At 48.2% G+C, this 15,680-nt stretch overlaps 1 protein-coding gene across 1 annotated transcript in view; it reads right to left on the minus strand.

The window, feature by feature from the left end:
• Window positions 1-15,680, minus strand: part of KAT6A (lysine acetyltransferase 6A) — a 1,365,605-nt gene that overhangs the window by 860,583 nt on the left and 489,342 nt on the right. The window contains exon 7 of the mRNA XM_085634070.1: window positions 7,176-7,486. Within this exon, the coding sequence (XP_085490196.1) occupies window positions 7,176-7,486 (311 nt within the window). The remainder of the gene's footprint in view (window positions 1-7,175; window positions 7,487-15,680) is intronic.

Here is a 15,680-nt window from a genome sequence, read left to right on the forward strand (position 1 = left end):
GCAGGTCCGGTCTACACGGCAGTCTCCTGTGTGGGTATTCTGACAAGTGCAGAAGGTCTGGGTACCACCATTGTCTCGGCCAGTCTGGGGCAATCAGGATCATTCTCGTGTACGAATGGGAGTTTGATCACCACCTTCGGGATGAGCGGAAGTGGTGGAAAGGCGTACACAAATGCCCCTGACCAGTCTATCAAAAGGGCATTCCCCTTCGACCCTGGCCGGTGGAACCTCAAGGCGAAATCTCGGCATTTCATATTTTCGTCGTCTGCGAAGAGATCGATGCGGGGTCGGCCCCAAGCCTTGAAAATGTCCTCGACGACTTCGTCGTTGAGCACCCTGTCTTCGAAGTGTTGACTGAGAGCATCTGCCTTTGAGTTCTGTTCTCCTGGCAGATGTATCGCTGTGATCGATAGGTTCCATGCCAGGAGCCAATGCCAGAGAGCTTGAGCTTCCAGAGACAAGGTGCGAGAGCGAGTTCCACCCTGTTTGTTCAGGTAGTACATGGTGGTGGTATTGTCCGTCTGTACTAAGATTGAGCTTGCCTGAATCGAAGGAAGGTCGGTCTTGAGGGCTAGGTGAACTGCTCTCAGCTACAACATGTTTAGGTGATATGAGCTCTCTTTCGCTGACCATTGCCCTTGCGTCTGAAGAGAACCCATGTGGGCACCCCAGCCCAGGAGAGAGGCGTCCGTGATTAGTGTCTGAGAGGGAGGTGCCTGATGAAAAGGTACCCCTACTTGCATATTCTCCTTTTTCATCCACCCTGGAATGGATGCCCTTGCTGCGTTTGAGGGACTTATTCTGTCTTCCCATCGATCCGATTGCTGATCCTACTTGTCCTCCAGATCCTGATGTAGAGGACGCATTCGTAGTCTGGCATTGGGGACCAGGAAAATGCAGGATGCCATCAACACTAACAGGGAGGCAATCTGATGAACTGACGGCATTCTGTTGTCAAGAATTAGCCTGCATTTCTGTGTGATGGAAAACTGTCTCTCCCCCGAAGGTAACACTTTTCCTACCTCGGAGTCTACCAGCGCTCCTTGATAATGGATTCTCTGTGTGGGTTGTGGAGTTGACTTGTCGAAGTTCACATGAAGACCTAGCCAGTTACAAAGCTCCAGGCATTGTAGGAAATGATTCCTCACGCTGTTGGGGGAGGGACCTTTCAACAGCAAGTCGTCCACTTATGGGTCCACGAAGATGCCTCCGCGGCGTAGTGCGGCTGCCACCACTGCCATGCAGTTCGTGAACACTCAGGGAGCTGACTTCAACCCGAAGGGTAGCACTTTGAACTGGTAGTGTGAAGATCCCACTAGGAATCTGAGATATTGTCTGTGATGTTGACTTACCGGAACGTGAAAGTAGGCATCTTGTAGATCCAGCAAACACATCCAATCTCCCTGCTTGAGATGTGAATCTATTTGATGGAGAGTCAACATGCGAAACATCTCCTTTTTGATTGATTTGTTGAGTATTCGCAGATCCAGAATGGATCTGTACTCTGCTTTTCGACCCTTCTTCTTTACCAAGAAGTATCTTGAGTAGACCCCTCGTCATCGCTGAGATATTGGCACATTCTCGATGGCTGACTTTCGCAGAAGGGTGGAAACTTCGCTTTGTAATATCTTTATCTGATGGCACGATGATTGAACCGGAGGAATTGAGGAGGGTTGGTGATAGATTGCCGGTCTTCTAGATGATAAGCAATACTTCCCCCCACTGGAGTGGTGAACGGCGATGGGGGAAGTGGGCACTCATTCCTTGGTCTGCGTCGTAGCGGAGGTGTTGACTGACGCTGGTCCCCTCTACCTCTAGAGGAATGCCGGCCTTGGTACTGTGACCTTTGCTGTCCCTCCTGAGCCTGGTTTTTCTGCCAATGAGGGGTTTGAACCCTCTGTTGGGAGGATCGCCGGTTGTAAGGCCTGAATCGTTTGTGGAACTCTTTCTTCTTCTCCAGACCCACGGCTTTTAGTGTGTCTAGCTCCGTCTTCATCCGGGCCATTTCTTCATCCTTGTGTGCCCAGAACAAAGAGGATCCGGAGAAGGGAAGATTGAGGATCCTAGACTGTGCTTCTGGTTGGAGCGCTGTGTCGGAGCCAGGAGGTTCTTCTAGCGCATATTCCATGCGCATAGGCATGAGCCAAAAGAGTAGCTCCATCAGCTGCAGCGCTGATAACTTGGTTAGCCACCAAGCTGCCCTCATACAAGATCTCATCAAAATCCTTGTGGTAACTTTTCTGTGAATCTTTGCAGGGAGTCCCACAGAGACCTGCCATACCAGCCCAACAGAGCCGAAGCACTCGACACCATCATAGAAGCTGATGTGCCATATACCTTCCTTTCCCACAAATCCTGTGTCTTACTTTCCTTATCTGGAGGAACAGTAGAGAAGGAAGCAATAGCATGGGTCTTTTTTGCTGCAGCGATTATCACAGAATCCGGTGGAGAATCAAATTTGAGGAAAAGTAGTTCTTCTACCGGTGAACGGTATTTCTTCAAAATCCTAGCTGGTGCGGTCTTGAGTGTCGCCGGTGTGAGGAAAATTTCCATAACTGGTTCTATTAAACCCAGTACCAATGGCAGCAGGGGTCCAGATACTGCCCTTTGATGTAAAGTCTAAAAAATAACAGAGGACAAACTCTCTCGACATCGGGATGTTTAGTTTCGCCGCACCCCTGTCCAGCACGTCCTGAAAAGTGCTAATGTCAGGGCTGTCAGTCAGAGTAGGTGAATAGTCTCTGTGTGACGTGTGTGTGGAAGAGGAGGAAGGTGTTGGAGATCAACGCCTTCTCCTCCTGCATCTGGATCTAGATTTTCTTCTGTTAGAGTGCGCAGGAGTGCGACTGCGATCCCTGGCTCTTGATGGAGTATGCTCTCTATCCACCGCCTGTACCAGACGAGCCAACGGAGACCTGTGAAGGGGGCTCGAGTACTGGTGTGCCCTTGCTGTTGGAGCAGTGGCCCAGTGATCTAAGGGCCAGTGCCATCTTGGCGAAAGATGGATGGAAGGCGATCTTTGCCCTTCTCGCCCCTCAGGAGAATGTGGAGGAGGCGGAAAGTTCTCTTTCTTGCGCAGGCCAGGTCGGCGAATCTTGATGTCCCCTGGACACTGGACTGCTGGACGTTGAGATCACGACATCCGGGGATCTTGACGTTGAACCCTTGTGAGAGCTGGGGGAACCTGTTCTCGATGTTGGTGATGGTGAAGTGGACAGGCTTACCGGACGTGAGGCCTCTCTGGACTGGTGCCTCGACGTTGATCTGGAACGTCTCTGGACAGATTGGCTTCTCGGTGTCGATCGTCGTCCCAGCGACGGTGAATCCTGCCTCGACATCGGCTTTATCTTCTTGGACGGAAGACTCAATCCTGCAGTCGAACGGCCTCTCGACGTCGAGCGTCTACCTGACGCCGACGCAGTACCGTGTTTCGACATCAGCCGCCTCTGTTCTGGAGACCGGTGTCTCGGCGTCGATTGCTGAAGGGGTTCCGTCGACGGAGACTTCCGCCTCGGCGTCCTAGACGGAGTCTTGTGCTTCGACGTCGAAGATCTTTGAACTGACCTCGACGGAGACCTTCGCCTTGACACCGACCGCCGTTGATGTGGCGACGACAGAGTGATGTGCCTCGACGCCGAACGCCTGGCCAGTGTCGACAGACACTTGCTCCTCGACGTTGATCGTCGCCTGGTTGACAAAAACGGAGGGCCTTTTACCTTCATTGACGTTGAGAGCGTCGTCGATTTCTTGGAAGAATGATGCGTCGGTACCACTGTAGTCTTCGTTGGCGATTTCTTCGTCACCGGCAGCTTTGATGTCTATCCCGACGCAGACGGAGAACAGGTTGGGACTTTGCCTCTCAACGTCGACCGAGTCCTCTTCTTCTGCTGCCTCACTGGAGACCTACCTCTTTCAGAGAGACCATAAAGTCGAATTCTCTCCCTGTCTTTGATGGTCCTTCTCGACAACTTCTTGCAATGATGACAAGTGGCGGAAGAGTGAGAATCAGGGAGGCAGAGAATACACACAGGGTGTGTGTCTGATCTAGCCTTCTTCTTGCCACAGACAGGGCAAGGATCAAACAAGGAAGGCATTTATGACAGAAATAAACCTTTTCTGGAACTCAAATAAAGGTTTCACTCTCACTCTAAGGCTAAAAGACGTCGAGTGAAAGCAAAAAATCTTTAAAAATATCATATATTTTTTGACAGAAAGTCAAAAAAAGGAAGAGCTGTGAATCCAGGGTCCTGACTGAATGAGCCGGAAAGAACAACTGACCTAACTGTCACCCCTAAGGCATGATGGGAAGCTAGGGGTCATGGCTGCCTTAAAGGCACGGTGCCAGTTTTTGTGTGAAAATGCTTTCATTTTCTAAGCTATTGGTTTACAATGCAGCCTGTAGGCTAACAATGTCTGCTTTATTTAGCAGTTTTCTTCATGAGGTTTACTCATTAAAAACAGAGTTCAAGTGCTACTTGTCCTCTAGTGTTTTTTATATATATATTATGTATTTTGCAAAAGCAGTTTATGTGTTTATTACATTGTTTAACCTCATAGATGGGAGCTGCATTGGTATGAGAAAAAATGAGATATGTGTGTACATATATACAGCTGTATATATATATGTTTTTCATATATATTTTTTGTTATTTCAGGGGGCCCCGCACATGGGCAGGAATATTCAGTGCTTATGACTATTGATGAGGATCCCCTGGAAGAGAGGTAGTGGGTATTAGTCCCATCACATGGTTCCAATGGGTACGAGTCCCATGTGTTACATTGTTCTGTGCATGTATCTAACCTTCACACAAGGGGTTCTAATGGGTACAAGTCCCATGTGGTTTTGTGTTCTGAGCACGTAGCTAACCTTCACACAGGGGTTCTATTGGGTACGAGTTCCATGTGTTCAATTGTATGTTCACACTAACCTCCACATAGGGGTTCTAATGGGTTTTTAATATCATGTGTTTTATTGTTCTTTACACTTTCTAACCTTCATTTAGAGGTCCTAATGGATTTGAGTGCCATGTGTATCATTATATGTATATTTGTGCACATTCGTTGGTTGTCTGCTCCTAGGCCTGTTTAGCTGTATGGTTAGTAGTCAACATTCCTATCCCCTTAACCATTTCTTTTGTTCTTCTTGTTTGGTGTAGACGTTCCATGTTTCTGGTCCATTTATTCACCTGTAATTTGGGGAAGGTCAGTTTGGGTGTTCTTCACCCATTTCTATTGTTTTCAAAAAATATATATTGGTGGATGATGGGTGGGTAATTTATATATTATGTATATTTATCTTTGCATCTCCTCTACATTGTTTATTCTTATTGCATGTACTTTTTGTACATCACATGTATATGTTATCTGTATTTTCTTTCCGTTTCTCTTGTACTCCGGTCTTAACATTTTATTTCATTAACTCTTGCTTACTATCTGGTGCATTTTCTTCCCTGCTCACGCTTGATTTTCAGGGTATCTTTACCATGATCCCTTCACGTTTGGGTTCACTTTCTTCTTGCTTTTTCTCTACTTTTCCATTTTTCCATTTGTTGGGTTTCTCCCTGTTTGAACCTTCCTCTTCTTTAGAGGTTGCTATTTTTTTGTTTTGTAGAAGAATAGAAGGTATGAAGTAACTTGTGTTGTATCTGGTTACTTACTCCCTAGCTGCTCAGCCAGTGTGAATGTGATGCATGGAATGTTGGTGTGAGAGTCGTGAATGGAATGCTTGGGTGCCTGGATGCTTTAGTGTGTCAGTTGGAGTATGGGGTGAGCAGCAGGAAGACTGCTCCTGGTGGGGCTGTATCTCTGCTACCTATATAAATGTAACTGGTCTCAATAAATCTACGTAAAACTACAACTTGGCTGTGGACCTCATCACTTCAGATTTTACAGCTCATACTGTATTCATAAGTGAGTTGCAAGTTTGCAACACTTTCACGAGAAATAAAAACCCTTTATTATAAGCTATGTGTTTTATGGCTTTCCTACCTCCCCCAGAATGCACCCCTCCTGCTTTTGAGGTCTAGACCAGTTAAAATCCATCTTTTGAGGTCTAGACCAGTCAAACTCCTCCCCTCAGTGGCCACCCATGGAGCAACTAAAGATCATCCAAAGTAGCAAGGCTGAATTACAATGCGGCTCAGATGGCACGCTAGGAAGATTGTTGGCTGTAGCTTTAGAAAACAGCATCACTTGTGATTGTTGCACAACTTTCGACCTGAAAGAGCATTGCTGAACACCAATAAACTATTCTTGCTGCTGTACAGTACCTCACTTGATGTTTGGTGAAGAGCATGCATTCCTAGAGTTTTACTGGGCTGAAAATGATTCTGTGCATGTGCTCAGCCTGAAGGAAACATAGGTTGCAACCATAAAGTGTTCTGGGGTCCAGTCAGCACGAGCGGGGGTTGGGGGGGGGAAACTGAGGGTGTGTAGCACATTGCCAGTACAGTGTATGATAGCTGCTGGCTTCCTTAAAAAGATAATGTATTCTGAACTCAGTTTATACACTTCACATGACAGCCACCCCACCCATGCTCAAGTCCTGATCCTGGATTACCTGACTAGATAAAGGGACCACAAAACCATAGCTCTGAAAGAGTAGGATCCCAGTTTGATCTAAACATATTTGCATTTTCATCCTACGTAAAGAATGGACAAAAAAACTATTTAGAAGGTATATGGACACAGAACGGAATTTCAAACAAGCAGACAAAATATATGGGGGACTTAATAACCTCAGGTCATGTCAAGGAAATGCATAAACAAAAGCAAACTGATGTAACACCAGACAGACGAGAAAAATACACCGTGGCAGTTACAAGTTAACATATTCAATGCAAACTGATTTACAGTCAAAATAGGTGAATATTGGTAATTTACCTTTAATGTTAAAGTCGTTATGGGTCAGTGAAAACACACTTTCACCTGATATCTGCTATGAACAGCAGAGGAGATGCTCAGATTCAGCAAAGACCAACTCATCCTTCCATCCTTTCGAGCCAGGACAATGGGCATCAATATAATGGGCAATAGAAACACTTGTCTTTTACAGAAGACCGAACCATCAAAGCATTAAGCATCGTTCGAGATACACCTTAACCTCAACTGCAAACATTCTATGGAAAAATCTCGAAGAACCCTGCAAGAAAAACACTGCTTTACCCATAGCTCACCTGCCAGCCAGTGAGAGTCTGTGGTCTTCTGCACTCCTTTTTTCCTGATCCTATATTGCTGGGAGTAATCCACCACATCCACTCGGCCTTTCCTTCCATCACAGGAGGGGGTAAAGAATTTGGTGAGGCCATCAATGAGCCCTTTGGTTTTCTTATTAAATTTCAAGGTACTACAACCTTGCCTGCTGTACTGAGTAACATTTGGTCGTCCTGGGTGCCCATCTTCTGATGATGACAATGACTGGACTGAAATTTTCCGTTTCCTGCCCCGGCCTGGGCCAGTCCCACTTTTACTATAGGTTCCTTTAGATCTGAAAGGCAGAAACAAGACCAGGATGACCAAGGGTCCAGTGAGCACCAGCTGATAAGTCAAAAATGTTTTTACACATAGATTTGTATAATATATATTCAGATGTGCAAAGTGCAATACGCTATTTATTACCATTGTTGAGTGTGTGGAGAGGCCATGACTAACAAGAGGTATATCGTCTAGTGGGTCATGATGCCCCTTACCTTCTCCCTTCCAACAGCAATAAATAGCACATCATATTCTGCACATCTGCATACATAGTTTATGACAAGGCAGTTTCTTCATGTGTATTTGCTTTGAAATAAAGTTATGTAACTAAAATTCAGATTCAATGGGTTACATTTATGCAGTAAAATCACACAGAGGAGGCCTCCTGACTACTGAGAGAGCTGATTCCCTGTGTAAAGTAATTGTTACATGTACCTTGTAAGGCAGTAAACAGTGCATTTCACATGGCAATACTGCTGGACAGTGGTAATAAACTTGGATTTCGCCTTTGCACTGTAGCACTAAGCGAATGTGTATGCATTAGTTCAGGTTTTATTTGGCCATATGCACTTTCACTGTCATGGGATCAACATATATATTGTTGCTTAGACTTAGAGGTAAACATTGCCAATGCCTGGAATGACTGGACTCTTCAAACTTACAATCAGAAGGGGCAGAGGATACCAGTCTCAAAAATTCCATATACAAGTGGAAAATTGTGCAGTGCCTAAATAAGGAAAATAAAAACAATAAAAGCAAACATCAAAAATAAATTAATTACTTACCTGTATCTTCAGCTCTCTACCTTTTGTATCTTTCATCGATTCTAATGCTTGAATAATTCCCAGTCATCAGGCTGGGAATCTATAGTGACTTTAAATAGGAGAAGACTGTGTCAAAATGTCCTTAGACATAACATAACATAACAACAGTGTCTGTTTAGGAGCACATCAAACACATTTGAAAAAAAGTGTATTCTCTTCCAGGTCCCCACCTGCGATGTCTTGCGATTCCTCTTCATGACACTGTTTGAATTTCAATAAATAAAAGTTGCAAAAAAGAAACCTCAAATTTCAGCCACAGAAGTGAAAGAGCTGAGCTCTTGCCTTCCTGTTGCAAGCCACCACTGCTGAGATTTGATTTCACAAATGTTAAATATATAAAAATGAGAGACGGTAGATGGCATGTTAATCTTTAAGACATACCAACTCTGGAGAACTGGCATTACAGGTTAAGTAATATCTTTTTCCAACATTGGATCTTTCAAAGATTCACATGTCTGAATGTTTGTATAGCAAGCAGTCCATAAACTTTGAATTGTGCAGGACGAATATTAAAACAGGTTGTATTGAACTTCTTATCCCAACCATGAGTCTGCTGCTACATTCACATTTAGGGAGTAGTACTTGGTGAACATGGGCCAGCTTTTCCACCTGGCTCCACAGCAAAGATCTTATAAAGGAACTCCAGCATAGCGTGCAACTGTTCTTGCCATGCTTCTGGTGGAGTGTGCCCTTTTCTCTACCCTGGAGCAGACGCATTTCTATGGTGTGACAAGAGGTGATAAAAGCAGAGATCCAGTGTGCAATATTTTGTTTGGATAACAGGTGGACTCTTCCTGACTGATGGCAGAAAAAGACAAACAGCTACTCAAGTATTTAAGCCTTCATTTCTTTTCTGCAAAGTGCTTTATACACCTGTGGACATCCAGTGAGTTCATCTCGCTGCAGACATAGATGGTTTATAGAAGTAATATAAAAGGATGACCACTTTATTTAAGTGAGAGTCTATTGGGACTGTCGACATAAACTTCACACTGGTGGGGGGCGTGGTTTGCAGCCCAAGAGGGTGGTTGTGTAGACAACGAGCTCCGGGCCTGGGACTTCTATCCGTGTAATTATCTGTGCTTCCCTACCTTGTACGACGGTAGACAGGGAGCGGCTGTTAATCTCAGACAGCGGGGCTGCCTCGATGGCGATTTCTGGATATCTGGGGCCCCCTTGAGCTGTCCTTGCGTCGGCCGCGATTCCTGGCCTTCCTGAGGCCTGCTGTGCATCAAGAGCCGCAGCGTATCCTGAGGCCTGGTGGGGCTGCGGGCTTCCGGGCCTGGCGGCGGCGCCCCATGCGAGTCCCCGGGCCCACACGGCGTCATACCTGCTGTGTCCTCTAGGTGGGGCTCTGCCCGGGCGTGCTGGGAGGCGTTGGGTTTCTGCCTCCGCCTGAGGGGACGAGTGCTGCGCCGGTGCGTGGAGGCTGCTGTGCCTGTCACTGGGGGAGGCTCCCCAGCAGAAGTCCCGAGTGGTTGTGGGTCGTATCACGCCGCGGGTCGGTGGCGGCTCCCCGGCGGATCCTGGCACGCCACATACTGCATGCGGATCGGAGGAGTAGCTGGAGGAGTTGGAGCGGTGCCCCCTGCTGCTGAGGCCGTGGTGGGCGCTAAGGATAAGCGCTGGGGCTTGGAGCCTGTGCCCCCTTCCCCTGCGCAGGGTGGTAGCTAGAGATCCCTCCTGGAGGTGCGGACTGATTGGGTTGGCCTCCCTTGTCCTGTCACATAAGCTGGGAGTTATGGAGCAGTAGCGACCGTGTCCCTGAGAAATTCCTCCCACGCCACGTGGCAGTTGCGGTGCCCTGCCCAGACTGGTGGTTCCTGGTGCGGAGGTGGGACCAGGGGCGAGCTGGGACTGACATGACCCTGCGGTTGGGGCCCTGCGTGGGAGTGTAGTCTGTGGGAGCGCCTGGCTGCGCGGGGATCTACTTGAACTGCTTGGACCTGGCGACACAGGAGCTGCATGAGACCTTGCTGGTGCCATTCCCTTTATTTACACTTCGGAGAGTAGGAGGAGATCACTGTTACATAGGATAGCGGCTTCCATACCCTGCTAGGGTGTCTGGGTTGCCCTTCCGCTTGAACTGAGTGGATTCCTTGCAGTGGACCTGTGCTGTTAGTTGTCCGGTGCGGCTCTCCGCTGGCTGTGGTGTACTTGTTGGTATTCAGTTGCTGTGGCTCGGGGCTCGCTACCTGGCCCCATCACGCAGCCGGCTATGGGCAAGGGAAGGCCCAGGGTGCCAACGAGGTCCAGGAGGGCAGTATCTCACTCTCCGACTTCGGGCCAATCTTCCGCCCTGTCCCACCAGACTTAGGAAGTTGTGGAGTCCAACAATTCCAGGGACAAGCTGGACATGATTTTGCGGGAGATTCGAGATTCCCGTTCTGTTTTGGAGGCGCAGCTGGGCATAATCTCGGTGGATCTCAATTGGCTGAAAGATGACCACAAGAAGTTGGCTGAGAGAGCTAGAACGACTGAGCGGCAGGTTGACACCATGGTACCTCAGGTACAGGCGCACGAAGAACAACTACAGCAAATGCGTCAGCAGATTGACTCCCTCCAGGCACGGGCGGATGATGCAGAAGGTCGGGCACGCCGGAACAAACTCCAAATCATAGGCCTGCCGGAGGGGAAGGAAGGTACTACGCCTACTGAGTACATTGAAAACTGGTTAAGGACAACTGTGGCCCCCACCGGACTGTCCGCGCATTTCACGGTTGAGAGGGCGCACCCGGTCCCCCCACAACGTCCTATTCCGGGCGCTGCCCTCGTCCCATCCTGACCAGGATTTTAAATTACCGGGATCGAGATCATCTACTACAGGCGGCAAGAGATAATGGTCCTCTACAACTTGATAATGTTAGGATTTCAATATTTCCGGATTACACCTTGGCAGTCCAGCGCAGAAGATTTTCCTTTATGGAGGTGAAGGCGTGGGCTCGAGCAGCAGACCTGTCATTTGCATTATTATTCCCCGCAAAACTGAAAATCATCCATGATCAGCGTTCCTTGCTCTTTGATACCCCTGACAGTGCGTGGGAATGGCTGGACAAGACGTTCCCTGACGTCCAACCTATGAGACACATGGACTCCTCACTGCCCAAACCGCAGCGTCCCCCTCGGAGGCGTAAGAGGGGCATCCACACTCAAAGCTCGATCTCCAGCTCTTTGGGCCGTCAGCAGGTACTGGAGGGCAGGTGGAGGGCTCTACAGGCTGCTTCCACTTTTCGCGCCGCTCGCCCAGAAATCAGCTCTAGCCCGTCGGAAGGATTGAATACGGACACTGATTCAGATAGTAGCGTAGCACTGTTCCCTTCAGCGACCTCACGGTTCAGCAATGATCCTCCAGCTTCGGCGGACTCTAGATTCTTTGTCTTCTGCCTTGTAGGATATGCTTAGCTTCTTATTGTGTTCCTGTCCGTATCGTAGATCTATAATCCACTATATGTGCCTTTACCTGACTGGCAGAACATCATAGAACTTGTATGCCGTTTCGACAGGTGGGAACAGATGGTTAAGTTCCCGGGCCCGGTGCACGTTCTGGGCGCTTTTCTGAGTGCCTCATTGCACTTGTGCGACTGTTGATGGTGTTAGCGACCTTCCCCCAAAGGCGGTAGCACTGGTTGAATGTGGAGTAAGTTCACTTTGTTATCACGGTTTGGTCGACCGATGTTTGGGCGTTGAACCCAGTATTAGGATTTTGTTGACTTTGATGTAACTATGCTGCATGGTCTGGGGATTGTGGGGGGGTGGGTGGGGGTGGGCGGGGGAGGTTTTTTTAAATTCCATTTGATGATGCCTGCTGTTAATTCTTATACCCTTGTCTCGTGGTGTGAGGTATGGGTTCTATGGCAAAGCAAAATAGAATAGCTGCGCAGTTGCATCGCTGTAAGGCACACATAATTTGTTTTCATGAGACCCATTTGATCGCCACTGAAACTACAAAGGAGATGGCGTGGTCAGGTTTTTGCGACAGCATATTCTACATTTTCCAGGGGGGCTCCTATTTGGGTTCGGGTGGGCATTCCCTTCTCTCTTACTGAGAGCAAGTTAGATGATCAGGGCCGGTTTGTTCTTCTGTTGGGAACGTTGGATGGCAGACAGATAGTGCTGGGGTCCCTCTATGCACCGAATACGGACCAGGAGGCATTTTTGGCACGGGTGTCCCAGGCGCTTGCTGGTCCCATGTCCCTCGGCTTCTGGGGGGCGATCTGAATGCAGTATTCGACATTGGCCTGTATCGTTCCCATCCTCCTTTATTTAATACGGCGGCAAGGGCACAGGCTGTAACCTTGACACATTGGGCACAGGGTTGGGATTTATTGGACGTCTGGAGGGCAATGCATGTGAACATGAGGGAATATTCCTTTTACTCTTACCCCCATAAGTTGCACACACGTCTAGATCATTTTCTATGCTCCCCAGGTCTCTCCTCTTCAATTTCGCATTGTGAGTTTCTGGGCAAGACGATATCTGACCATAATCCCATAGAATTGCGGTTGTCCTGGGGCCATTCACCTGCTCCAATTCTAACGTGGAGGATGCAGCCTCTACATTTGGAAGACCAGATCTATAGGGCAGCATTGAATGCAGCTATTGACGCATTTTTTGTGGAAAATGAGGGTACTGCTTCGTTCAGGGCTATCGAAAGGGAGGCCTTCAAGGTGACTGAACGTGGGGTTGCCATGGGGACTTTGGTGGGATCACGGAGGGAAGTGATTAGGGACATTACTGACCTGGAGGGGGAATTGCAGGCCTTAGAGGTGGTGTCTCAGAGGGGTGAGGACGGTGCAGAGACGCTTCAATCCGACAGGATTAAGTATGCGGAGTTGTTAGAACGATTACGTCTGTTGGATTTTGATGCTTACACACTGCGAACACACTCGGAGGCCGATAGGGCAGGTACGTTATTGGCGAGACTGATTCAGCCCACGATGAGTCCTACCCCAGTTTTACCTATAAACACGGTTGATAATGTACTGATTACGTCTCGGGGGGGGGGGGGATTAATGCTGCGTTTCGGGAATATTATGTTCGTTGTATACTGCCCCATGTTTAGATGTCATGGCTTCCACGCTTTCCTTTTTGCCCGAGGTCCAGCTTCCCACGGTTTCTGATTCAATGGCCAAGGAGTTGGCTGCTCCGATCACTGCTGTAGAAATTCGGTTGGCACTAAAAGCGTTGGCCCGCAACAAGACACCAGGCTCCGATGGCTTCCCTGTGGAGTTTTATTCCACATTTGCCGATAAGTTAATTCCAAGGTTGTTGCAACTCTATACTACTTCCCTAGAGAGTGGGGTCTTGCCTCTTACTACCAGGGAGGTGATAGTCACGTCCTTATTGAAACCGGGCAAGGTATCAACTGATCTTTTATCTTATCGACCACTTTCTATTCTGAATACAGAATACAAGGTGCTGAGTAAGGTATTGGCGTCACGACTCCTTCCACTCCTTCCCCGTTTGATCCATACGGACCAATGTGGATTCGTACCCCAACGCAGTACCTCTTTGAATATTCGTCGGCTCCATGCCTTAATACACGCGGCGTCCGCCTCTTCCCCTCTTGTTGGGTGCCTGTCTTTAGATGTGCGTCAGGCTTTTGATACTCTCAGCTGGCCGTATATGCTTGCGGTGCTGTCTAAATTTGGCCTGCCCCAGTCCTATTGTGCATGGATCAAATTGTTGTATACTGATCCCACAGCGCGCGGTAAGACGGGTAGGACCATCTCTTCCTCTTATTTGATATCCCGGGGTACACGCCTGGTCTGCCCCTTATTCCCCATGCTTTTTGTGTTGGCCCTAGAGCCTCTTGCACAGTACCTGTGTCAGATTATGATCCATTATGGTATACAGTTGCGTGGGGTGATACATTCAGTAACCTTATACGCTGATGACATGCTGTTATTTTTTCACGATTTGGAAGTTGATAAACGCGGGATAGCTGCTGCCTTTGATAGATTCGGGGAAATTTCTGGCTTGCGTCTTAATGCTTCTAAATCGGTGGCCTTCGCATTCTATAATACTTGTGGGTCTCCTCCTCTACAATTTGGTCACATGCAATTCCGAGTTGAGCCTGTTACTTTTAAATACTTGGGGGTTAATATTTATAGATCGAACGCTGATACTATAGACACTAATGTAGTACGTACCATTAACTCGTTGCGCTCCCAGACTGCCTTTTGGAATTTGTTGCCGTTGACAGTGGCGGGCCGCGTGCCGAAAATGGTTATGCTACCCCGCTTCTTTTATTACTTCGTGAACTTGCCGGTGGTCCTACCGACTTGGATTTTTAAAGTGCTAGACACGTTATTAACATCTCTGATATGGGGGGCGGGCAGACATCGGTTGACGCTGGCTAAACTGCAGCTACCTAGTACAGCGGGGGCATGGGGGCGCCTGATTTTAAGACGTATTGTATAGTGGGGCAGTTGCAGTGAATGGCATATTGGTTGATTGGTAAGAACTTGTTCGAAATTGGATACTCCTTGGGTTGTTTGAGACGTGGGTTTCTTCAGTCCCAGCTCTGTCCGGGTGCACGGAAAATGCGGGATCCTCCATACTTGTTGCATGTGGCGTTGCATTATTGGGCACAGGCGAAGAGGTTGGCTCGGTTGCCATTTCCGTACGCCCCAAATATCCCCATATGTGGATTGCCTACTAGGCGTGAGGTGTTATCGATGACCCAAATACAGGGGTGGACTCGAGAGGGGGTGGGGACAGTCGGGGATTTATTTCTCGAGGGCCACTTGATGCCCCATGACGAGTTTGTACGCGCTAACTCGCTGCCTGACACCTTGTTTCTCATTCACGCGGCTGTAGTGCGTTTCATTCGCACTTATTGGTATATAGATCAAACGGAACCCACAACTTTTCAATTACTGAGATCACTACACATTATGGGACATGGCCGACATTTGGTGCGATGGCTTTACCGAGGCTTCAGAGAACATTTGCATGTTCCACTAATACCTCTTAGGCAGAAGTGGGACGTGACCTTGGGGCGGGAGCTGTTAGATAGGAAATGGGCCCAAATGCTATAACATCCCCGGCGGGTCTCTCGGAATTGCTGTTTAAAAATGATTCCGTTATTTGTACTACATAGAGCATACCTTGCCCCAGCTACGATACGGAAAATGTTTTCCTCGACGACCGCAGTATGTCCACGGTGTGGGATGCATGACGCTGATTTTCTTCATATGATATGGTCCTGTCGGGTGCTGCGGGGGTTTTGGTCAGAGGTTGTCCGGGGGTTGGAGGTGTTGACAGAGTGTGCGCCGTGGGACACAATCGATGCCTGCCTTTTGGGGTTATTCCCCCTCCCTAAGAAGGCTAAATTGTTACGCAGATTTGCAGGGTTGGCTCTGATGTTGGCAAAACGTA

The sequence above is a fragment of the Triturus cristatus genome, chromosome 11, assembly GCF_964204655.1.
Source record: "Triturus cristatus chromosome 11, aTriCri1.1, whole genome shotgun sequence".
NCBI lineage: Eukaryota > Metazoa > Chordata > Amphibia > Caudata > Salamandridae > Triturus > Triturus cristatus.